General features: G+C 36.1%; 1 protein-coding gene across 1 annotated transcript; it reads right to left on the bottom strand.

Moving 5' to 3' along the window:
• Positions 1–375: 375 nt before the first annotated feature.
• LOC144653141 (tyrosine-protein kinase TXK-like) lies at positions 376–26,550 on the bottom strand. The gene is made up of 21 exons (XM_078513061.1): positions 26,276–26,550; positions 23,893–24,000; positions 20,719–20,800; positions 19,367–19,507; positions 17,473–17,546; positions 16,801–16,923; positions 15,085–15,149; positions 14,787–14,843; positions 14,321–14,375; positions 13,759–13,823; positions 10,473–10,594; positions 10,200–10,265; positions 9,015–9,079; positions 8,836–8,942; positions 5,323–5,408; positions 4,944–5,071; positions 4,196–4,260; positions 3,326–3,444; positions 2,679–2,755; positions 2,235–2,315; positions 376–1,927 (listed from the first exon to the last, which is right to left on the bottom strand). The coding sequence occupies exons 1-21, from the start codon at positions 26,429–26,431 to the stop codon at positions 1,841–1,843; spliced, it is 1,929 nt and encodes a 642-aa protein (XP_078369187.1). The 5' UTR covers positions 26,432–26,550; the 3' UTR covers positions 376–1,840.
• Positions 26,551–27,194: the final 644 nt, after the last annotated feature.

The following is a 27,194-nucleotide window of genomic DNA, read 5'->3' as shown; positions in this document are numbered from 1 at the left end:
TGACACGAGTGTACGTAAAAATTCCTTCATGTACCTTCAGCAATAAAAGAATTTTAAAGTGTAGAAATTCGGGGAAAGTAAAACGTCCACTAATCCGGTAGCCTGCGAATACAGCCACCTCTTATTCGCTCCCGCTACTAGCGAATGAGAGGCGACGCCTACCAACATCTACGTAATTTTCAGACTGGTGTACTTTGACCTTAACCTTATTCTCCTTGACGATTTCAATTTGATAATCAGCTTGAACGCCGGTTTTCTACCCCCAACCCTACCCCCCCTTTATTGGTTTTACTGAAAATCCTTTGAAGGTAATAATTGAAGTGGGCACCTATCGTATATTCATATTTCTACTCCGATACACGATACACATAACCCTTCTTATACTCCACTTTTTTATATTCTTTCTTACGTTACTCTTACATACTCTACTCTAGCACCTAGTCACTAAACTTTGTTATTAAAATCTAGCATTAACGTAATATGGGTCACCTTAGAACACTGAAGCAGCCACGATTAACCAAAGATAGTAGAAATGTATCGAAGGTACGTGAAAACACTAGCAGAATGGCCATGAAGTGAACCCCAAAACATCAGTTTTCTCTCTTCGATCAGTCAAAACTATTTTTGTCACGGCAAGAGAACGCTTTGAGCGAGCATTAAGCCTCGCTCATAAAATGTTTGCGAAAGTGTTTTGCTTCTCGGTTCAATTTAACTTTGCTTCGATTTCTTAATTGCATTAGCTATCGTAAAACCATTTTAGAAAATGCAATAGTAAAAAAAATTGGAAAGTTGCCTAGCTCTTTAAAACAACATGCTTGAACCATCATCGTTACAAAAATAAATGTTAAGGGGGTCCTTCTTAACTACCAATTTGTTGCTAAGACAGGTTTCTGACCGTCAATTTTTGGGAAACGGATTAGCTTTTTGTCCAATTTTGTTCCATTGAAAACTAGTTTAAGAGTTTCAAATCACGGCCACATTTGACAAGTTACATGTCCAGAAAAAAAAAAACACTAAAAGGGCATACAGATCTGAAAATTAAAGTCAGTGCCAATAGATAAAGAATGTCCACATCAGTTAATGTTTCCTACAATTTTTATGAAATTCGCATTATTATAAAAGTTATGGCATAATAAACACCCGTATTTTAAGCCTTTCTTCAGTAGCGTTCAATTTTTACCTGTTAACGGTAATTCCATACGTGGATTATAAAAGTAGGCTATGTTATCTCTAATTCTTGAAAAAAAAATCGGAACTCTACCTTCTTTCCGCCAATCCTAAAATTCTAACGGGCGGTTTGGGACTGGCACTAGCGCGCAATACCATTTTTTTCAACGCAAGTGTTATCCTCCAAAAAAATTCATCATTAATCATTATCAAACGCTTCAAAATGGCTTGCCACCAAAAACCGTCTTCAGCAATTCAATAGCAACTACTCAAGATCTGTAGTTAGGAAGGACCCGATAAATTCCGTATTATAATAACAGCCGTTACAAAAATACATTTTTCCCATTATTTTAGAGTGTTGGCCGTTATTGTTATAAAATAGTATTCGCCTAAAATTAAAACTGCAGTGAACCCGCTTTAAACAACCTTGTGCCAATATCTTAACTCGTAAAAAGTGATCAATAACTAACGAGTAAATAATATCAAGCAGATTGATCACCTGGTCACGAGTCAGTACCTGATTCAATTCAAACTAAGCTCTTGTTTTATATCTACAACTGTACTTATTTAAATTCGCCGTACTAAAAAAATATTCTTTTTTTGATTAGAGACGCTTTCATTATTTCCGTATAAATTCATTGTCATTCATTTTTGCTGCCGCCGTAGCTGCACTTTATTCAACGGTTTCGTCGTAATCTTCACCAACAAACTCCAGAATGCTTTTGTAAACCGCTGCAAAGGTAGGTCTCTGCTCTGGTTCCTGAAAAACAAGGAAACCTAACAATAAGAACACAGGAAGAAAACAATCACAGTCACTGTTGGCTACTACAAAAAAACATTGAAAATACATAACACAGCGGCGGTTCAACGTGCTTGATTGATAATTGAATTCTTGCTGAGTAAGCAGGCTCCGGTTGTTATTGCTATGCACCTGACAATTCACTATCAAGTGATATTATAATTGATTTTGCTAACACTTATCCACAGGTTAGTGAACAACGAAAATACTGTCTGTAACAGAAACTACATGCCGTGGAACATAAAAAGAGGAGCTGAGGAGAGCCTACCGCGTGCCAGCACCTTTCCACAATTCTGTACATCTCATCTGGGCACCTGTGGGGTTTTTGAAGTCGATAACCATTGACGACCTACAAAATATGAAACAAGTAAACGCCCTCACTACATCATTACATGACGAGCGGCCCGTACAAACAGTGTAATGTAGCTTCCAACAAAGAAACAGCAGCAGGCAATTCCTCTGTCCTACCGTATGTCGGCACAGGCTATCCGTTATTGCACAGCGACTTAAAGTTGGTTTTAAACCTCTCGACACTTAACGGCATGCTTCCACAGAGATAGATAAGATGAGTTGGGACGAGATCAAAATTAGTCACTTACTAATTATTTATCCACGTGGCCTAGTTGCAGGCGGACACACTTTTCTGAAGCCAGCTGTTTAAACAGTTTACGGCTCCTACTTGGACAGAGTAAATACAAACACATACACGAACCTTCTGAACCACCTCAGGGTTGGGGATGGCAGGATAAGGCTGTTTCCCCGCACTGAATATTTCCCACGTTAAAATGCCTGTTAAAAAAAGCCTTGATCAGATGATGATATACAGCTGTTTCGAGAAAGGTTGTTCAAAAGAAGCGTAAAAGCGTACAATAAAAAACCACTCAGTGATAAATATAATTTTAAAAGGCGTTGGTTGCACTTGCAGAAAAGTTTTAAAATGGCCCAATAGCAGCTGTCTTTCACAACCTCATAAATCTGACTGTATAGATGCAGTCACAAAGAACGTGGCTCGACTGCGACGATTACCAACAGAATTCGTAAAACAATCATAGGTATTGACTAACTGACCGACTGACTGGCTGACCAACCGACTTATTGACCGACCGACCGACCCACTGACTGACACCAACTGACTGACTGACCAACCAAATGATTGACCGACTGACTGACCGACCGACCAACTGACCTACTCACTGACTCACTGACTCACTCACTGACTGACTGACTAACTACCCACTGACTGACCGACTGACTGACTGACTGACTGACTGACTGACTGACTACTGACTAACTAACTGACTGACTGACTAACTAACCGACTGACTGACTAACCGACTGACTAAACAAGAGAGTCCTTACCAAAGGCCCAGATGTCCGATTTACTGCTAAACTTGGTGTAAAGAATGACCTCAGGCGATGCCCATTTGATTGGAAATTTTGTGCCTTCTGATGCAGTGTATTCGTCGTCTATGACGTATCTGTTAAAGAAACAACAAAACCACAATAAGTGAGAGGCATTGATTGATTGTCTTCATAAAAAGGCTTTATGTTTCAACTATCTCCATACTACAAGGGGTGCCATATCTTCATTCATAGTACTCGAAAGCAATATTTGATGATGAATGCTTACAATATTAGCACTTGAAAACAATATATTATGGTTGGAAACTACCCACGTATGCAGCAGTGGTTAAAAGAGGTCTTTCAAAACAGGCCAGCCATAATGATCTCGTCTTAAGTTAACTTGGGGCCCTTTCATAGTTCACTATTACCCTACAGCATATTATCTTGCACATACCGAGTTACAGGCATGTAATGCTATAGTTACTGCATGTGTAGTCAAACAGCACAAAAACCATGCAAAGGAACTCCAATGTGTCATATACTCACATCAACCAGCCTGTTAATCAAGCAATCTACTCCCGGTGGATATCGACTTGTCATAATTCTATCAGACATCTACAGAGCAGAGAATGCTGCATCGCTTGCTTGCAGATAGGCGTCTAGGTGTCTTACGGACGCACACTTTTTAGTGAACTATTTTATAAATCGCTGTATTGACTCAAAACTACAGAAAAACACCTTACATGCTTAAATTCTGTCCTCAGACCCCCTAGGGGACGCCCACTTATCAGACTGCCTAGCTGAATGATTTTTCATACTGCTCAGCATGGTATCTCATGTAATCTCTGCTCTGTAGATGTTGGAGTAGCTCAGTTTTAGACCAACCTTGCTAAGCCAAAATCAGCCACTTTTACGATGTTGTTTTCTCCAACGAGACAGTTTCTTGCTGCCTGATAAACACAAACACGACTGATTAATCACTTATACTACTCACAGCTTTAAAAACAGCCATTCATGCAAAAATTGAAAAAAACATTTCAAATCCACGCAAGCTCATTGTGTTCTTCGCTACCCAGCTTTAGTCTTAAAAAAGTTGACAGTATAACACCATTGCAATTTTGTTAAAACTGTTAAGAACAAAAATACCGTGGTCTTGCACTTTGCAGATTCCTTTTTTTTTATTTTAGAACAACCAAAAAAGAACACAAACACAAGACAAAACAAAAGAAACAACAAATTACAAGAAGCACACCTGTTGATGTCTCGCAAAGACATTTCAGAAGAACAGACAAAGTTCGAAACGAAATACAATCGGCCTGTTGAGCTATCTGGAGTTGAGCTATATTGTTTTTTTTTGTATGTGTGTGTGTGTTTTTAACACAATATAAATTTAAACCATAGCAACAAGACCAATCGACTGAACGACCCTATGCCTGGAACATTGCTTCTTTAGTGACAACGTTGTTATTAGCAACAGTTTAAAATTACCAACTTATCTGGTCACTTATGTCTAGTCTGCATGTGCTGTTTACAAGGCTCGACACCTCACATCTCACAAAACACTTTTCATAATCCCTCTTAAAGTAGACAAAGCAGAATCGTAACACGGATTATGTTTCTACTTCACACTTACTAAATCCCTGTGGATGAAATTTCTACTTTCCAGATACATCATGGCCGATGCCACCTGGCGAACCATTTCTGTCATCTGAGGAGACTGTAGGCGAGTGTGATTCTTCCGTAAGTAGTGCAAAAGGCACCCTAGAAATAAGTGAACTTGAATTAGGAACATATTTACATGTGGATACGTTTATTTCTAAAACAAATCCGATGTTTTTGTTAATAAATTCAAGTTGAGCCACATGCGCGCTATGTATTGTTAATTTTATCATATTTTGGCCATAGTAGTATGAAAGACCAAAACTTAGTGTTGACTAAGGTAAAATCTTAGTGTAGACCAATATTAAATCACAACAATGACCAGATCATGTAAATAAAAGGAAATAGCCCACCTTGGGACATGAACTCCGTGATGATATAAATTGGCTTCTCACTACAAACTCCATAGAGCTGCACCAGATGAGGATGCTGGAACTGCCTGTTTTGAGACATGACAACAACAAACACTTTTGTTGTTCAATATTGTTTTCTCTTTAACCTATATGGTTTAAAGACTTCATCTAGACCATCAAAATTATTCTCTCTTTAACCTATATGGTTTTAAGACTTCATCTAGACCATCAAAATTGTTCTCTCTTTAACCTATATGGTTTAAAGACTTCATCTAGACCATCAAACTTGTTCTCTCTTTAACCTATATGGTTTAAAGACTTCATCTAGACCATCAATATTGTTCTCTCTTTAACCTATATGGTTTAAAGACTTCATCTAGACCATCAAAATTGTTCTCTCTTTAACCTATATGGTTTAAAGACTTCATATAGACCATCAAAATTGTTCTCTCTTTAACCTATATGGTTTAAAGACTTCATCTAGACCATCAAACTTGTTCTCTCTTTAACCTATATGGTTTAAAGACTTTATCTAGACCATCAATATTGTTCTCTCTTTAACCTATATGGTTTAAAGACTTCATCTAGACCATCAAAATTGTTCTCTCTTTAACCTATATGGTTTAAAGACTTCATCTAGACCATCAAACTTGTTCTCTCTTTAACCTATATGGTTTAAAGACTTCATCTAGACCATCAATATTGTTCTCTCTTTAACCTATATGGTTTAAAGACTTCATCTAGACCATCAAAATTGTTCTCTCTTTAACCTATATGGTTTAAAGACTTCATCTAGACCATCAAAATTGTTCTCTCTTTAACCTATATGGTTTAAAGACTTCATCTAGACCATCAAAATTATTCTCTCTTTAACCTATATGGTTTAAAGACTTCATCTAGACCATCAAAATTGTTCTCTCTTTAACCTATATGGTTTAAAGACTTCATCTAGACCATCAAACTTGTTCTCTCTTTAACCTATATGGTTTAAAGACTTCATCTAGACCATCAATATTGTTCTCTCTTTAACCTATATGGTTTAAAGACTTCATCTAGACCATCAAACTTGTTCTCTCTTTAACCTATATGGTTTAAAGACTTCATCTAGACCATCAAAATTGTTCTCTCTTTAACCTATATGGTTTAAAGACTTCATCTAGACCCTCAAACTTGTTCTCTCTTTAACCTATATGGTTTAAAGACTTCATCTAGACCATCAATATTGTTCTCTCTTTAACCTATATGGTTTAAAGACTTCATCTAGACCATCAAATTTTCTCTCTTTAACCTATATGGTTTAAAGACTTCATCTAGACCACAATATTTTCTCTCTTAACCTATATGGTTTAAAACTTATCTAGACATCAAACTTTTTTCTCTTTAACCTATTGTTTAAAATTATTTATTCTTCTTAACTATTTTAATTCTCTAACATTTTCTTCTTATATATGTTTAAAGTATTAGAATAAAATTTTCTTCTTACCTATAGGTTTAAAGTATTAGAAGAATTTTTCTCTCTACTATATAATATTAACAAATTTCTCTCTTATATTAAAATTAATCAAATTGTTTTCTCTTTAACCTATATGGTTTAAAGACTTCTCTAGACCATCAAACTTGTTCTCTCTTTAACCTATTGGTTTAAAGACTTCATCTAGACCATCAAACTTGTTCTCTCTTTAACCTATATGGTTTAAAGACTTCATCTAGACCATCAAACTTGTTTTCTCTTTAACCTATATGGTTTAAAGACTTCATCTAGACCATCAAAATTGTTCTCTCTTTAACCTATATGGTTTAAAGACTTCATCTAGACCCTCAAACTTGTTCTCTCTTTAACCTATATGGTTTAAAGACTTCATATAGACCATCAAACTTGTTTTCTCTTTAACCTATATGGTTTAAAGACTTCATCTAGACCATCAAAATTGTTCTCTCTTTAACCTATATGGTTTAAAGACTTCATCTAGACCATCAAACTTGTTCTCTCTTTAACCTATATGGTTTAAAGACTTCATCTAGACCATCAAAATTGTTCTCTCTTTAACCTATATGGTTTAAAGACTTCATCTAGACCCTCAAACTTGTTCTCTCTTTAACCTATATGGTTTAAAGACTTCATATAGACCATCAAACTTGTTTTCTCTTTAACCTATATGGTTTAAAGACTTCATCTAGACCATCAAACTTGTTCTCTCTTTAACCTATATGGTTTAAAGACTTCATCTAGACCATCAAACTTGTTCTCTCTTTAACCTATATGGTTTAAAGACTTCATATAGACCATCAAAATTATTCTCTCTTTAACCTATATGGTTTAAAGACTTCATCTAGACCATCAAAATTGTTCTCTCTTTAACCTATATGGTTTAAAGACTTCATCTAGACCATCAAAATTGTTTTCTCTTTAACCTATATGGTTTAAAGACTTCATATAGACCATCAAACTTGTTCTCTCTTTAACCTATATGGTTTAAAGACTTCATCTAGACCATCAAAATTGTTCTCTCTTTAACCTATATGGTTTAAAGACTTCATATAGACCATCAAACTTGTTTTCTCTTTAACCTATATGGTTTAAAGACTTCATCTAGACCATCACAATTGTTCTCTCTTTAACCTATATGGTTTAAAGACTTCATCTAGACCCTCAAACTTGTTCTCTCTTTAACCTATATGGTTTAAAGACTTCATATAGACCATCAAACTTGTTTTCTCTTTAACCTATATGGTTTAAAGACTTCATCTAGACCATCAAAATTGTTCTCTCTTTAACCTATATGGTTTAAAGACTTCATCTAGACCATCAAACTTGTTCTCTCTTTAACCTATATGGTTTAAAGACTTCATCTAGACCATCAAACTTGTTCTCTCTTTAACCTATATGGTTTAAAGACTTCATCTAGACCATCAAACTTGTTTTCTCTTTAACCTATATGGTTTAAAGACTTCATCTAGACCATCAAAATTGTTCTCTCTTTAACCTATATGGTTTAAAGACTTCATCTAGACCCTCAAACTTGTTCTCTCTTTAACCTATATGGTTTAAAGACTTCATATAGACCATCAAACTTGTTTTCTCTTTAACCTATATGGTTTAAAGACTTCATCTAGACCATCAAACTTGTTCTCTCTTTAACCTATATGGTTTAAAGACTTCATCTAGACCATCAAACGTGTTCTCTCTTTAACCTATATGGTTTAAAGACTTCATATAGACCATCAAACTTGCGTGGTTGCCCACTTACTTCACAGTGTATTCATGCACCAGAAGCGAAAGTTTACATTTTAGTACTTGAGGCACCTAGTGGCATGACAGCCCACTAAACCATCACAAAGCTACATACTTTATTTAAAAGTCTACACAAAATACAGTGCAAATTAAAAATAATTACATAGAATTTGTTTAGCTCTCTTTCTTTTCAGTTTGAAGTGTGTTATGATCCAAATGCTCTTTCTACAACAAACAACAAGCCTGAAACAGACGAGGGAGAGCCTAGACAGTAAACTTACGTCATAACTTTAGCTTCTTCTATAAAGTCATCCTCTGACATTGAACCTTCCTTCATCATTTTAACAGCTACAGTCAATCTTCCTCGAAATGTACCTTCTCTCACAGTCTGCAATGAAATAAAATCACAGATTAATGATTATTTACATGACCAACAATCAGAATCTGGAAATATTCTTACCCCAAACTGTCCTGTTCCCAACTCCTTGCCAAGAACTATTTCCGATCTGGGAATTTCCCAGGTATCTGCGAAAAAGTTAAACAAGAACAAATGATTTAATATTAAGATACACACCCGCCATACCAATCACAAGTTCGTTCATAGAAATCATACACATTCAATCCTTAGCAGTCTTAAGGAAGTTTAAGAAATTATCATAAAATCTTTAAAAACATCAAGGCACTGTTGCAATGTGGTATCAATAATTTGCATTCTACTGAAAATTGGAAAAATATTTTTCTGACGCTTAAATCAGTGTGAATACTTTTGCCAGTCTTTCGATAAAAATGCAACACCTATTAGCAAAAACGTAGGTTAAAACACGGTAATTAAAATATACTCATAAACAACCAATTAAACTATTTCAAGAGTAAATGAATGTTTTCCCAAAATAAGGTCAAGAGAAAGATCAAGGTTCTTGGGAAACAAAATTCACCGTTTTCCTTGGGACCAAAAAGCTTTTGGTTAACGAATGTTTCGTTTAAAATCCACTGCTGCTTGAAAATGGCACAAATATAGTTACTAACACTGTGATGCTTCGCATTTTTGAATTTTGTGTACAGATATCCTTATTTGGGTCAGCAGAGCTGAATATATTAATTTTTTGATTTTTTTCTTTCAATAGGGTTATAAATTATTTCATTGTGCGGGGACAATCATTGTTTCCTTTATGGGATACAGTATGTTCCAAGACGTACAGGCATTTACTGGGGCTAGTCTACAAATGCAGTCGGATCTGTTGTTTCTGTGACCCTCTAACGCCACAGTTCTCACAGTGTCGCCTGGTTGTTGACATTTGATGGAAAACAGTTTCATCGTTAGATGTGCACGCTTCCACTGAGAGAAGAAGAGTTTTATAACAACTATTTAAAATTTCTGCTGCTTGAAGGGACTTTGCCACAGATTTTTGAACAGATTTTTGAACAGCCAAAATACATACGTATTTGTGTCGTAGGAAACAAATGGTCCATTTTTATTAACAATTGCTGTGTTAGAGCACTGAAACTGTTGACAAGCGTCTTCAGCTGCAGATGGCTTGGATGGAAATGGATTACAACTTGAAGAAATTGAGACTATACTTTTTGTAGCTCCTCTACAATTGTCCTAACAAGTCTATGTATTTGTGTGAAGTCACACTGTACATACCATGACCAAATGCTGCAACAGGTGCCTGACCAAATGAAGGTGGCTGCCGTAATCTAGTAACTAAGCCTAAAATGTAATAGTAATACACGTAAACGTAAAATAGAATAAAACATATTAAATGACTATTGGAGTATTCAGAAACTAGAGTACGGATAATACCCAGTGACAGAGTATGTGAATTCTAGAGACAGAGATAAATGAAGTGATCATACAAAATCAAACAAGCCAGGAAAAAGAAATCAGTGTTTTTTTTTCTGAACATTTAAATTGTACCTCCACTATTATGCTGATGGTAGTTGACAAGTTCAGATACAGTTGGATATCTGTGTCTGTCTGATATGTACAGCTGTCCATTGTCTTCCTTGATGTGATAATGACGAACATGATCACCATGCCTTCATAAAGTAACAGAAAGAAAAATCTAATCAGGCCATAAATTCTAAAAAATAACAGTATTTGCTTGAACCAGAAACTCATAAAGGGTTAAAAAGTGTAATGTGTGTTTACTGCGTTTAAATATTCAGTTTTGCCAAGTACCATATTTGGAAACACGAAGAGTTTGTACGCGAATGCTTTTCTTGTCCTGATTTTTCAAATATGATACTTCATGGAAACAAATGTGCAAATGCTTTGTACAAGGTGAATCATAGGGAGTTACAGGTTTCAACCCATAGGTTTCTGCTTGAACAAATGACAACTTTAGTTGAACCTCCCTGAGGGATCCAAACGCACAGGCAGATCAGATTGACATTACTCAGGGTCAGACTAAATGGCGTGGGTGGGTGGGTCGTGCGTCGTGGGTCGTGGGTCGGTCGTGCGTTTTGGGTCAAGGCAAGTTCGCCCCCGATGCAAAGGAGCATTCTCACCGATTTGTTATTTTTTGATACCGTTTTTCTTATTAACAAAAACATGTTTTTCTTTCATGTCGGGCCCACCGTTTCGCTTTTTACCCTTCATGTCTGCCGGACAGTTTTACGGAAGTGGGCCGAAAATTGCAAGTATTTGCTTGACCTTGGCGTGCAGGCTGTTTGCCGACTGAGAATTTTCTGATCAGCAACGTTTTGGTAACAACCAATTTATTGGTAGCTTGGTGGTTCTTCATTCCATATCGATTAAATGATCATGTTATTCATTTATTTGTTTTTCCAATTTTATCAGGGAAGTCACGCTAGGCAATATATTTTATAATTTTTAAAGATTCGTGGCTTTTCTTGGTCATTCCAAGTGAAAAAGTTAACTTTAAGGGATTTCTACAGAACACCTAATGGAATTTTTTAAAAAGTTGAACTTTTTATTCCTCTAATTGAAAAAAAAAGAGTTTCTTTTCCGTTGATCGCTACTTACCAGTGATCCAATTAGTGGCGTGAGAACGCTCAAGTATGATTGGTTAAAAATAGGTGAAATGTGCATGTTCGCTGAAAGCATTTGCGGAAGCATTATCAAAACTTGCACTGTCTGGGACTATAGCGAAAGGAATCATTTATATTCTTGAAATGACTTAATAATTGTACGCCGGTTTTAAGTACTAGCGATTTGTTTCACAAGGCCAAATCGATGTTGCTGTTTCAGAATCCGAACTTGCAGGTTTGTCGTCGACCGCGGTCAAACGACAGAAATATGCCAAAAACAAGACAAGTACTTCAAAGATAAGGTTTTGATTTTCACAATTTAAAGTTTCATACATTACCGGTATCGTGACAATTTGCGAAGCTTTATGGGGCATTATTAAAAAATGTTTGAAAATGGTGATATGTGGACTTCTTTGCGCCATTTTTTTCAAAGCACTTTGGTTCAGATGTAAAACATTAAAAAGTAAAAACACTCTTATACCTGGGAAAACGGGAATGTTCAGGAAAGGGTGACTCTCGCGTGACTAAGTTATCGTGACGTGTTTTAGGTCAAATTTAAAATGAGTGACAGATGTCAAACGAAAGGTGTCAAGGATTCGCGAGCGGTAGTTGTTGTACACTGTTGTATGTTGTACAATTAAAAATTGTGGAAATATGTTCATTTACACTCAGCAGCTATTTTTTGCTCATACTAACACATCAGATATGAACGAAATTCCCTGAAATAGGAAGAAAAGCTGCCTATAAAGACGTTTGAATGCGGTGAGGGTGCGTCGAGATTTGACCTCACGTTATCAATTGCAATTGAAGCTTGAGGCTGCAGATGCACTATTGAAGGTTGCGTTTAAAGAGATTTAAGGGAAATCAAAACTTGCAATGTCAAGCACTGTAGCGAAATGAACGTTTCATTTTGTTGAACTGACTAAAGTTATATTTTAGACCATTATTTTAAAATAAAAATGTTCATATTATTTGTGCATAAATCCTGCGAAACCAAGAAACAGGAAATCCAGTGGAAATATTTCGACACTAGTTTGCCACTGATCCACACACTGGTCCCTGATTAAAATTCCGATTTTACACAGATGAAATGGCAGAAATAGAAGTAGCTGATCGGCTTATCAGCCAAACTGAAGGAACTTGTCCTTGTCGATGCAATCGTTTTAAGGGTGTTCTTGTTTGTTTAAGTTTTTTCAGTTTTTCTGCGAACTAGTAGCCTGCCTGGCTAACTGCGTTGCCGGCGCTCAAAGGGGGAGGAGAGGGGAAGTTCTAGCGGTAGTCTCATGCAACGTATATTGTAACACCTCCATCAGAGTTCATATTTTCGACCTTGTAAAGCGTCACACATTTTTCGGTAAATTTATATCCAGAGATAGCTGGTAACTCGGCTTATACACGCACGACCCACGACCCACGACGCACAATTAGACAATCTCCATTACTCATACCTCTTTGTGCTAATTTGCTGTTCTGTTATCTGCATAACTTAGGACCATATATCTATTTCACTGTTAGTATTTGAATTTTAAACAAAACATTTATAACACTTTTAAGTTTTGCAGACATGTTACAGCAGAAATTGATCTGTCATCCTCAGTGTGATTTTAAAAATGTTACAATAACATATAAATAGTAAGGAAAATTACAATAATAATAGTAATAATTAGCACAGTAACAATAATAAGAAAAAATTAAACAAAAAGTTTTAAATTAATGTGATGAACTTGTGCGATAAGTGTTGGTTTTTCCCAATCAATGTGGAGCACTTCCTTGATCTTGCATGTAAACTTTGAAGCGGCCTATTCGATGATGTCAAAATTAGCCTGTGAGCATACTGAGCGGCATGTTTCTGAGCTCTCAAGGTGAATAAAAATGTGCGATGCCCTGTCCGTTGTTGGTTTTTTCCCTTACAAGTGTGTTAAAATGTTTGGAGGTTTCACTGACATAGCAAGCTGCACAGCCTGCACACGAGTGTTTTGTTTTAATCGCTGCTTTTACTAAGACCTTTCCGAAAAGTATTTGAATTCCATCAACCGATAAAGATCAAAGATTGTTTTATCAAAGAATCTTTTTAAAGTTTATTTCAGTAGTAACAACATTCATTTTAACATTTTTTAGTCAGTTGTCAAACTGTTTCTTAGTTTTTAATATTCAGGGAGCATCCCTCCAATACATCTTACAATTTTTCAAATGACAACTACAACACTTACAAAACTGACAATGTGTACATTCCCTCTTTACTTGAATTCCGAACCACAAAACAACCTTCTTTTCCCTGCAAAACAAAATATTAAAAGCATTTAATATTTGAAATCACGTACTAGGAATAAAGCTTGAAAAGAAAACAAAGATGAAGGTCCATTATTTTATAAAACTTTTGCTACAATAATGTAATGAGTTACTCCAGGCAGAAATGTAAAAAAGGCAGTCATCAAGTCTTAATCAGACTCCTTCCAAGCCAAGCTACGCTGTTAGAACAATGGAACTAGAAATGCTAAGTTAATATTATTATGGTTTTAGGCATGTGCGGGGGGGAGATAAAACTTACAAAATTTTCATTTGAACTTGAACAAAGCCCCCTAAGATTTAAGAATGTGTTTAAAAATTCAAGGATTTGCCTAAAAAATCAAGCATATGTCTAACCAAGAAGAGTAAAACTGTGAATACAAAAACAATAACAACAGAAGTATCAAAAATAATATCTAAGTGAAATCTTTCTTATTCACTGTTGTACATAACACAATCATTTGTTAAGGGTATTTGTAAATTCACCTCTTTCTTTAAAACATCCTCACACAGTTGTCTTGACATTTCAGGCTGGAACCAGCTACAATGCAAAGACTTGATTTTTATAACAATGACAATGATAATCATAAGGGTGGTGTTAAGACAATGATACTTACAAATAAGAACATGACAATAATACTACCAAGATCCTTTACCTTTTGTCACTTTTGTATTTGTTTCCAAGTTACACTTGTAACCTTCATTATACATTAAGTACTGTTAATTACTATTGCATTTTTTGCTGCCATCAATGATAATAGCAAGACAGTGTTTAACAACAGTGTACTGTATGCATTTTATTTAAAGTAGGATGTCACATTATTTGAAACTAAAATTAATAAGCATTGAATCTAAAAATTGTGAAAATTTTTATTTGTAAAACAGCAAATGATGTTCATGCTGGTTTCTCATTCATAACCATTGCCATTAGAATGTGACTGCTGACACAAACCTTTCACTTTCCAAGCCTTGCCTCCTGACATAATTACTTGGAATGTAACCCTGTTCCCTAAAACAAATAAATACAGTGGTTAGGAGTGTATGTCCACACTCCACTGATGATCTTCTGTTGCACTGCAGTTTTTTACCTCTTTTGATGATGCCATGGAAATTTACTGGTAAAACTAACAGTCAGATTTATAGTAAATGATTTTTGTCAATTGATATATTTGGTGAAGCGATGATTGAACGCCAAAGACTGGAAGTTTGAAGCTATTGGGAGCAATCTTCATTAAAACAATAAAACAAACCCTCTTGAATTTTTGGCTATCCACCAATGATCTGATTGTTTTTCAATAACTGTAAGATGCTCTCCCTGAAACGAAAAAAATTTTTTTAAACATTTTAAAACAAAGCAATCCTCTACAGCAGAGACATTTAACATTTGAATAGCTCGGTGTAAAACTATGCCAAGTGACTTTTTGGATAAAAAATCGTTTTTCTTCAAACATGCCTGAATTTTTGCATGTGGTCTTCAATTTAATGGAAAAACATTGTCCTTTAATTAAAATTTCTGGTTTGCACCTTCTCTTCGAGAAAAACTAGGACTATGGTCACTTTAAAACAATAACACGCGGCAACAAAGCCAAATAGCGTTCAATTTCAAAGAGAGATGAGGATTAAACTTTGAAGTTACAGTAAAGTAAAGTTACGGTCAGCTAGTGTTAAGGTTAGGGTTAAGTGTCACGAATATTATGTAAACACTGAACCTGACCGATCAAGAATCTTGAGGGACTAATATACAGCAAAAGAAACGAGAAATACTTAAACAAAAACAACTTACGCCATTGTCCTTTCATCTTGCTAGCTTCTAACCACAAATGCACTCACCAAATGTTCAATTTTTCGTTTTCAGTCAGCAAATTTAGGCTGCTAAAGGTTAATCCATAATATGTTTTTGCTTTTGCCCCAGTTTCTCTCCGTAGTCATGCATGCAGTAATGCAATGATCTTGACTCGCAAGCTACGATATTTCTTTTAAACATTCTGGCCATTTATTTCTGGAAAGGATCGCAGCTTAGGGCTATTTTTTGTCTAAATGAAGCAATCTGTTACTTTTCTCCAGGAAAATTATCTTTTCTGTCGATTCTGTTTTGTTCTGTTGACTCAGTGAGCATTTGCCGTCTTTGCCGAACTTTGTTTATCATGACAATGCGTATCAAATGACGTATCCATTAAAGATTATTATGGGATATCCCTGAGTAGCTGAAACACGGGAACACCTAGGGCTAAATCTAAGACAATTTTTTTAAGTCTAAAAGCACCTCCTTATTTCCAAACGTTCAACCGCCAACACACGGCAAATGGGCCACAACTTTGAGAAAATAACGTTTTTTGGAACAGAAGTTACTTCTAGACCTCGCCTGGCTCAGTGCGCCTTTGAAAGCCAAGTTTACTGCCAGTCTTGGCAGGGCTTAGCAATCTTCGGACAGCAACACATCTCGCTTCTTTGAGATATGCTAGTGACTTACAGGTTTCCAGACTTAATGATGTCCTTTCACCACCACACGGGCGCAAATATATATGTGTCAAATAAGCGGACTTGCAAAAGGTGAGTTTTTAACTGGTCTGATCAAAAGTCTCGTTGCCTTGGCCTCGCGCGCCATAATAATTCAAACGTAAGCTTACGTCACAAAGTAGTTCAATTGAAGAAATTCATTTCCAGATCCCGTTTTTGAGCGAGCGAATAAATCCCCCCACCCCCCCCCCAAAAAAGGACAACGTTTTCCTATTAAATCGAAGATCACACGCAAAAATTCAGGCATGTTTGAAGAAAAAAAAAAATTCCATTCAAAAAATTCACTTGGCATAGTTTTACACCGAGCTATTCATCCAGTATTGGAATCTCTTCTTAAAAAATCTCATGTTTTCGTTCATTGTGTGTCACGGAGTTAAAAATAATGAAGTTGATTCATTAAAAATAAATACCCTCCTTTTATAATGGAAAGAAATAAATGGTATAAAAACCTTGCTGAGAGATAAGTCACCCTGTTCTGCTCCATGGAAATCATAAATGGCCACAACTACTTCAGTTGGTAACTTCCTTTCAGGTTCTTTCTTTGCTTTAGGCTGTAGTGGAGGCGCCTCACTCTATAAACATGGGCAATATATTGACATCATTTTCTTGCCAAAAAATTTACATGTACAAATTAATTTTTTTAGCCAGAGAAAGAGAGAAAGTAGTAGTAGTTAAATTTTAGCACACTTGGAAGATCAAGATTCTTATCAAAGATGGTAACACAAGAACAAAACGGGAAAATAATCCAAAACATGTATGATTAACAGTGTACATGTATGTTAAGCTTGGTAGAAATATAAAAAAGATGTTAGTCAGTCAGCTACACAAGCTATTTGGAAAATACCTTTGGGCATAGCATGTGTCATTGTCTATATTCATGTGTTAAAGCTGTTATATGAAACTATTTTGCAATTTATGGTCTTGTTGGCTAGGCAAGCCACGCTTTGCTCTTGTTGCCTGGTGTGATCTTATGCAAATCAGCCTGTGTTGTGCCCTTCCTCTTTAAAAATTTCAGTTATCATTTTTTTATGGACTGGGCAAATCCTGGTATTTGATCAATATATTTTAATATACAATCTAGTAACACCTATAGAATTTTTTATTTATAAAAGAATACTCACAGTAGGAGGGATGGGAGGCAAGGGCTGTGAAGTTATGAAATGTGATGACCTCACATTCTGTGTGTAACTTCCACCTTAACAGTGAAACAATATTAGAATATATACACATCAAATTTTTTTCATCAAATACAGTCAACTCTTGTGGACTTCCTCTACCCCCTGGAGCCTGAAAAAGGTACCCCTTTCAGGTGGAGCCTCCCCGTATAGGCCATTATAGGGAGTCCCCCCCCCCGGGTTCAGCTACGTATACTGAAGGAACTGATGCAAAAATAAGTAATCCAGAAGCCTTTTAAAGTGTGTTTTTTCACAAATACCAAACGACCGCAATTGTACATAATTATGTTACATGAGAAGTTCATAGTGTCTGCTTTATCAAGAGTCAAGAATCACGAGTGTCCGTAATTCTGTAATAGCCAGAGTCCGTAATAGCGGGAGTCATTTTCAGTCGAAACTCTGTAGTTTTGCTGGGAATCTAGATTTTGTCCGTAAATTATAGTGAGTGTCCGTAATACATGTAGCGGGGTGTCCACAAGGCGAGAGTTGACTTTAAGTACTTTACCCAATTTTACAAAGGTCTAACTATATATAGCACTTATAGGCTGTATTATTTGTCACATTCAGTTTTTGCAGAATTAAAGGGGAAGGGATGGTCGTAGGAAAAACTTGATTTATGGGGGGTCCTTAACAAGAACTGCTGTTGTGGAAGACAATGTTTTGTGGTTAGCAGTTTTGGAGTGTTTTGTAATGCTAAATGGCGAGTTTAATCAAGGGGAGAAACTGCTTTGAAAAAATTGTTATTGCTCTTTTATTAGGAATTTGAAATTCCCAAAACTTGGTGGAATGGAGGTAATGTTTTGATTTTGTTTTAGAATCAGAGATAAGTTAACATAGCCTTCTTTATAATCTGATGTATTCAATTCTTTTTAATACACAAAAAAGAAATTAAATACTACTGAAGAAAGTCTGTAAATATGGGAGTTTATTAACTGGGTGGGGCCTGGGCCCAGTTCATAATCTGGGTCAGATTTTTCTGTTGGTAAATGGTTCTAGACATGCATGGCCCAGCCTTGATCATGGTCACATAATAATAATAATAATAATAATAATAATAATAATAATAATAATAATAATAATAATAATAATAATAATAATAATAATAATAATAATAATAAAACAATCTTTTATTAGGAAAGCTCCATCACTTAAGTGGTTTACACGGAGGTCCTAACACTAGATATATATTATATAAATATTGATGTTTCAGCTAACGATCGCTCGTATAAGGAACACTGCACATGCTCTCTCTTTAGTCTGAAATGTATGTTTGTTTCATTTGAGCATTTGACTCTTAGCTGGCACTGAATGTTTACAATGCGAGGCCGAAATGTGTTTTGACATGTCCAAGCTATTTAAAAACTTACCCACAGGACCCAGGTAACTCCTTGGTCACTCATGTTTTGTAAAAAATGTTTACGAATTGTGCTCTGTTTTTCAAGGGTTTGGCTTGGAGCGAGCACTGGAAATTCATGTTGTTATTTGACATGTTTAAATGAAAAAAATTAATTCTTTGTTGTGTTATGCAAGTGTTAGTTTAAAAAGAAGGATTCCCATTAAACCCCTAAAGGAGAGCAATCTGGGCATACCTTGAGCTTTAATTCACCTCCAAAAGATACAGAAATAAGATTAGTTGTATGAAATATCATAGACTTCCAACCTTGCCTTTCAGCAAAACAAGGGGGGAAAGCAGAGGGGTGGGGGGGTGTTGCATCCTAAGTATGTGAAAGGGGCAGGGATGCTTGTTGTCTTGTCATACTGCATAATGGTTTAGATAGATTTCTCATCAAATCTTTAAAGTTTCTTCTTAAATGAAAACATTCATTCAACTAATTACCACCTTGATAACCATTTCTCTCTTGTGCTGCAAAGGACTCCTTACATCCTTGAGTACACTTCTCCTTGCCATCACAGCATGTCCACTTGTTGATAAATACTCCAGGGTGGTATTCCATGAGAAGAAACTTGTTACCACGGCACTCTAACATCAGTAACAAAATAGCATGTAACATTTCCTTGAGATATATATATGATAAATGTAAATGCGGCCTTACACTACTGAAGACCTGAAAAAAAAATTTTCAGGCTCTGAGCGGGAGTCGAACCCACGACCTTTGCGTTGCCAGTGCAATGCTCTACCACTGAGCTATCAAAGCCACATGAGAGCGGTCGTATATGGGTAATCCCTTTATATGGTGGACATGATACTCGGCCCAAGTATATGTGAAATAAATGAATGTGTGTCCAGCAGTAGCAATGAAATATATATATGATAAATGCAAATGCGGCCTTACACTACTGAAGACCTGAAAAAAAAAATTTTCAGGCTCTGAGCGGGAGTCGAACCCACGACCTTTGCGTTGCCAGTGCAATGCTCTACCACTGAGCTATCAAAGCCACATGAGAGCGGTCGTATATGGGTAATCCCTTTATATGGTGGACATGATACTCGGCCCAAGTATATGTGAAATAAATGAATGTGTGTCCAGCAGTAGCAATGAAATATATATATGATAAATGCAAATGCGGCCTTACACTACTGAAGACCTGAAAAAAAATTTTCAGGCTCTGAGCGGGAGTCGAACCCACGTGGGTTCGACTCCCGCTCAGAGCCTGAAAATTTTTTTTTCAGGTCTTCAGTAGTGTAAGGCCGCATTTGCATTTATCATATATATATTTCATTGCTACTGCTGGACACACATTCATTTATTTCACATATACTTGGGCCGAGTATCATGTCCACCATATAAAGGGATTACCCATATACGACCGCTCTCATGTGGCTTTGATAGCTCAGTGGTAGAGCATTGCACTGGCAACGCAAAGGTCGTGGGTTCGACTCCCGCTCAGAGCCTGAAAATTTTTTTTTTCAGGTCTTCAGTAGTGTAAGGCCGCATTTGCATTTATCATATATATATTTCATTGCTACTGCTGGACACACATTCATTTATTTCCTTGAGAGTTAACATTACAGTTGAATCTCGATAACTAGAGGTAACAGTCAATTTAATTGTTGGGTTAAACAAACAAGATTTAAATCAATGTTAGGTTTACCAACACTAGAATTTTTAGTACATTTGAGAGTATAAAATTTTACCTACCGGTAGTTACAAATAATTTCATTCTATTAGAATGTCAATTAAATTGACAGAAATGACAATACTAAAATAGATTAACATTATATGTACATACCATCTTGAATAGCCTCTACCCATTCTTTTCTGTCCTGTTCAGTTTTTGCATTGATATAGAGGACTAAGTCATCATAAACAACCTACATTAAGAGAGAACAGATCTGTTGCATGAATCCTTCAAAAATCTATAAGGCAAGATTTATCACTTTTCACACACTCAGGGAGTAAAAATTTATTACTAGGTAGTTACAATTTGGGAAAAATTAACTATTATCACAGAAGGAGTAGCAGACACAATTAACTGAATCTACCATTAGTTGAAAGAGCATTATATTGTTTTTGCAAACATTCTAAGCAAGTTTGGCAACAGGTTAAATAATTACCTTGCATGTCCTAGCAAGGTAATATTTAAAAATGACTAATGAATCTCCAAGGTCTGTAGTCAAACAGACCTTGAATGGCCAAGTGAGTTCTAACAAACCAGAGAATGACACAAAGAGTCCTAGACAAAAGACCTCCAGTCTCACCCCAGAATGTGGGCTATAAGAGTCCCAAAACAATGCCAACAAGAGAAATGATTGCTGTCATTCCCTCAAAGTCAGTCCCTGGAACCAGCTGGAACCAAGACTCACCCCCTAATTACACCTAAACGAGCCTTAAGAAGACATCAAAGATTCATTGGAGAAGCTAAGATTAGCATTCATTAAAGATGAATTCCAGTCTGTACTGCGCAATCTCGGCTGCAATGTTTATGTGAGCCTCACACGAAGGAAATGTTTACAAGCAAAACTAAAATTCCGCGACAAACTTACCTTTTTCTTCATAATTTTTATTAACGCCAGATATTCTTGCAGAACAAATAATAACGAGTAGAAGAACCTTGACGCTATTTCAAACCGACGTTCCAGCTCATCGGAAATTCTTGAACGAAACGAACTGTAATGGCGGACTAAAAAACTTCATGTATGCTGTCACCGAAGTGTAACGTTTCAACGAATTCAAAACAAAAAACGAAAACAAACCCCGAGTCTGCGCAGTACAGACTGGAAATCAGCTTTAAGGACACTAACAAACAGTAACTGTTGATGTTTTAGTTGAGTTTAAAAAGGGAGATGTATAGTTACATCATTGAAGGCCTAAGCTAAGACACTATTGTTCATGGTTGTAGTGAGTCAGAGTTGTGAGCTGTACGTATGATTTGGTTGTATTAATGCAAGTTGTGTTTATGCCCTGTCATGCATCATGATCACCTATCAGAAATCTGAAGGTCAGGCAAGACAAGAGCACATCACTTGCACAAAATAAAGTTTTTAAAATGGCAAAATTGAACCACAAATTTTACAACAAGCAACACTTTTAAAAAAATAATAATTTAAAGGAGTACTGAAAAAATTATGAATTTATAAACATAGAATTGATGGTGACTTTTGAAACATGTCTTGCTCAAAACTTTTATAGTGTTGCGTTTTTTTATTAAAATAATTATTTTCTGCTATCAAGACCTTTAAAAACAACTGCTTCTGTTTATATCTCAACATACTTTTTTTTTTTTTCAGTTGTAGGTCAACTACACGAAAACTGAAGCTATGTGGATAGGCTCCTGTCAAAGTAATACAGCGGCGCCCCTTGGATTAAAATGGGTCAACACTGTTAAAGCACTTGGAATAGTTTTCACATATAATGAAACCAAACAGTTGCAGAAAATTTTTTACGATAAATTAAAAGGTATTCAGTTGCAGACACGGCTGTGGCGCTGCAGGGGCCTCTCGCTGCTTGGCAAAATTACAATTATTAAATCTTTTTTGCTTTCGAAAATGACTTATGTGTTCTCAGTTTTGCCAACTCCGCAAGAGTTTATAATGCAACTCAACACTATTATATATAACTTCCTGTGGAATGGAACTGATAAGATAGCCTGATTAGCAGCAATTAATGACATAAAATTTGGGGGGCTTAGGTTAACAGATATTGAGACGTCGATTAAATCATTAACATTAGTCTGGCTAGGAAGAATTTTTTCGTCGGGCCGGACTCCATGGAAGGCCTTTATTGACCACCTGCTGGATAACTACGGAGGAATTTTTTTTGTTAGTTGTAATTATGATATTAAAGATTATAACTTCTATTCCATATTTTATAATGAACTCCTCCAATGGTGGGATGATTTTAGAAACTTTTTTACTACTACGTCTCTCACTGCCGAAAATATAATCTGGAACAATAAGCTTATCAAAATAGACGGCAAGAGCATTTACTACCACAATTATGTAAAAGCAGGATTTACTTCAACTAGCCAGATGCAATTCAATAAGGGCAGTGTAGAGTCATACAATGTTGCAACAAGTGCTGGTTTGAAACATTCAAACTTTTTAACATGGTCAGGAATTAGAAGTGCAATTCCTGGCAACTTAAAGGTTTTGGATGTTGATGGTAACAAAATCGGTTCATTAGAATTTTACTGTGGGGAAAAACTTTTCGATCCCTTTTTATGTAAAAGTAAACAATTTTATGAATTACTTATTACAAAAAAGGAAATAGTATCAAGGGGATTTACGAAGTTGAAAAATTCTTTTGGTTTAGATGACAGTACAGTGTCAAAGGTTTTTCTTAATTTGTTGTCTGTTTCATCGGAAACTTTTGTAAGAAGCTTTCTGTTTAAACTTCTAAATGATATTGTTTTTACTAATAAGTAACTAGCTAAAATAGGTTATGTTCAACATGATACCTGTACGTTTTTCAAAGTTAACCCAGAAACTGTATATCATTTATTTTACGATTGCCCTCTGACTCGTTTCTTTTGGGAAAACTTTGAAAACTTCTGGTTTGTACTCTCTGGCCAACGTGAGAAACTCACGTTACAAGATGTATACATTGGTAAATTAGAAAAATGCGAGTTGTTAAACTATCTTATAACTCTTGCAAAACTGCATATATGGCTTAGTCGAAAACAATCTAAAATTCCAAAGTGTGAAGTATTTATAGAACTAGTTGACCAAAAATACAGAACCGAGAAATACATTGCTGTAAAAAATAATACACAGAAACAATTTCAGGCTAGGTGGCAATTATATAGGTGGTACTTATATATTATTAATAGTTTACAAAATAGCTTACAAAAATTAATATACTTAATATATACTATATATTAGCTTATGAGACAAACTTAATGTATTTTAATGTATTTTCAAAATGGCAATAAATATGTGGAAAAAAAAAATCTCAACATACTTACTTGAAAGCAGTTGCCGTATTTCTTGTTGTTGTCAAATGCCGTCTCATCTACAAACTCCACAGCCTTCACTGAACTTAAAGGAATAGTGCCCTTGCATCTTCCCCGTTTCTAACAAGAGATATAATCCATTGACCAATTATTTACTGCGAGCAGCAGCGGTTCCGGTTCTACCCTTGGTTCCTTATTTTTTCTCAGTGACCAGACTGATTGTCCCGCACACCCAGACCTATACTCACCCAATGTTTAAAAGCTACAAATCAGTTGCCAATGAAAATTTTATGGATGGTTCGGTCATTTCTTGGCATGTTTTGTGTGAAATTTTTGATTTTGCGCCATTTAACTCCAAGAAATTTACTAAATTTCATGCTATGAAAGGAAAATATATTACAGAGGGCTAGAAGTTATAATTTAACACCATTACATTTGTGCCAAAGAATGTGCTGAGATGGTGGCTTTCACTTTTGCAACTAGGCATTGATAACAATGGGCTGGAATTCTAGTCGTGCAACTAGTCATCCATGAAAAGTCACACAAGGTGTTTTGTCATCATTTTGTTTGTCACTCACTAAATTTTAACAACCCGGTAATAATACAAAAAGGGAGGACAGGTGAAACATTTTGATGTGTTAAAGGGGGTCACAAATGCTACTGGGACAAGATAAAACAAGGACACAATCATTGACTGAGTTTTCATTTTTATGCAAATGAGGGATATTTAAATTCTCACATGCCTTTCAAGTTTGAAATGTCCTGACATGTTGTCCCGAATTGCACCAAATTATTATTGCCCTTATTAGAGGTGGGTGCTTTTTTGAGGTTGGGTGCTTATTCCAATAAATACGGTCTACATGTGGTAGTTGGGCACACCTTGTTTATTATTACATTATTATTATTATTATTATTATTATTATTAAATTTATTATTATCATCATCATCATCATCATCATTGAGAGGGCATGTGCTCTGTCATGTCCCATCAGTGAATAGAAAACGATGGGAAAACCAATCAGACTCAAAGATTTCCAAAAGAAAATGCCTGAGTTTCTACTACATTGCTGTAATTTCTTTTAGTGGAAAGCTTAGCTGTGGTCCATAAGAAATTTAGTTAAAACTAAGGACTGATTTGCACTAGTGGACAAGTTTGAAATGTCCTGACATTTTTGACAAAAAAATAAAGTCTCTACAAGTCAGAGACATGTTGAAGAGAACAAATGGTGAAATAGTTAGAACAATAGCTTTGCACGTGCTTCTGGCATTCCTGTACATTTCTCAGCACAGCCGTCTTGGGCAACCATCAAAATATACAGTACCACGAGGTGAAAATGATTTGCATTAAAGTACATGTATGTGTGTTCCCATGCAGTGGAAAAATGAGTTAACTCAATAACTTTTCTCTACCCGAATATCAGGACAAACACTTCACTTATAAACATGCTTTGCCTACTGCAGAAAGATTTTGTGGCTGTAATATGATAGTAACAGCCACTTTACTGCGCATATACTACCACAACATTTTTTGAGTGTGTGTTTTTCAGTGCAATTTGGCCAAACACAATGGCCAATCTGAGAGCCGTCTATTGATCAATAGTTGGCACCTGTGTAGCCAATCGGATTGCGCGTTTTGCCAATAGACGGCAGCTGGGTTATGCTAATGATCTGTAGACAGCTCACAGAGCAGGCGTTCAGATCCGTTCAGTTTTTTGCTAAACTTTATGAATCAAAACCTTCAATAAATCAATTCGATATTCTGTGTCTAACAGATCAACTACTAGGTTATGCTACAACAATTAGACGGCTCATTCTTGTTTTCTATGGACTTTGATGTTGGCTCTCGGGGGCTTTGCCCTTACAAACCATCAGCTGATAGAATCCTTGAGCTTGCAGTCTTATTGTTAAACAAAGCCATAGAAACAGAGATTTTATTCTTTAAATCATGTTTACATAACCAAATGCAAAGCGACCAATCAGAGCCTGTGTTATATGATCAAAATTTAAAGAGTTATAAAAACACAACCTTCAGCACACATATTCTTACCAGGTAAATATAGTAATTACAAGGGAGTTCTGAAGAACTCAACACAGCTGTGACAGAACACATCTGTTAGGCCGAGACCTCCAGTGTAATAACACGTACCTAGTACATCCTTTAACTAATTATGAAACGGAAGAGGATCGAAACTATCAAATTTGTTACGCTGCATCCTGCTCTAGCAGATATAATTGTTATTCGCTCACATCGAGTTAAATTCTCCTCACAAAGAAGGAAACGCTCCGTTTGATGCTACAAACATCTACACACAAAACGAGATTAATACATTCACAACACACGGCTACTCTTCTTTGTTGGTGAGAATAAATTCACAATATATTTTCTCAACCTTACCTCACAACTGCCCTCAAAATAGTTGAGAGTTTTCGGTGTTAACACGAAAACTCGTTCTTTCCAGTTGACAGACGTAAGCACTTTCTTTCTTCCTTGGGCCCGTTTCCACATGACAGAAACTTTAAGTTCCCTCTGCTCACCTTGATCGAAGTACATGGTGCCCAGGTTTTAATGGTTATGGTTTAAGTTACGTAAATGTCGATATACTTGAAATTACCATGTCGAATTATCTTGATCCAGCATCAAAACAGCACTGGCAAAGAACCGGAAGGAAAGCAGAGGACACACCAAATGCATTGTGGGTTGAGGGTTCTGGGAAAGCGGGGGCCCGGAGCCCCAATCTGTCTGAGGACCGTTGTGACATACAAAAACACTAATCATAATGTTCAATGTTCAATTTTTGCCATTTGCTGTAGGAACACGTTTGTATGCATGATTATTGTATTTCTATAGTTTTTCAGATATCTGTTCGGAAGACCTATTCGTCTACGAATTTCGGATTAAAGTGTGATCAGATGAAAAACTGGAGATTTGTACAGCTCAAACTTTCGTGACACGGGACAGTAGATTATGCCTGTGTTTTCGGAGAGAGAAAAATGTCGTTCTAGGCTCGGAAAAAGGCCGGCTACGGTTTTCGAGAAGGCAACAGCGGCTCGTAAATTTAATATTTCGTTCCCTAAAGTTTTCTGAGGTTTGAAAGTTCAGCTAGCGTATCCGATAAGATACTCTTTTCTTAGAAAACGCACAAAAATTCCAAAAAGGACACTTATAATGTAAAAACGGTGTTCCGACACCTAACGTAAAATGGTTCTTGGGTGTACCTTTGCGCGATGAAGACCCGGTGTAACAGCGCATTTGGTCCCCCCTACAAAACGTTTATTTTAATATCTATATATGATAGATGCAAATGCGGCCTATA

The sequence above is a fragment of the Oculina patagonica genome, chromosome 5 (assembly GCF_052425735.1).
Source record: "Oculina patagonica isolate OP01 chromosome 5, crgOcupat, whole genome shotgun sequence".
Lineage (NCBI taxonomy): Eukaryota > Metazoa > Cnidaria > Anthozoa > Scleractinia > Oculinidae > Oculina > Oculina patagonica.
This window is presented reverse-complemented; position numbering and strand designations above follow the sequence as displayed.

Coding starts and splice junctions, on each gene's coding strand:
- LOC144653141 (XM_078513061.1), bottom strand. CDS start 26,431: ATGTACTTCGATCAAGGTGAGCAGAGGGAACTTAAAGTTTCTGTCATG. Junction 17,547..19,366: donor AGAGAGAAATGGTTATCAAG/GTGGTAATTAGT, acceptor TTCACTGTTAAG/GTGGAAGTTACACACAGAAT. Junction 5,072..5,322: donor CACGGAGTTCATGTCCCAAG/GTGGGCTATTTC, acceptor ACTTATTTCTAG/GGTGCCTTTTGCACTACTTA.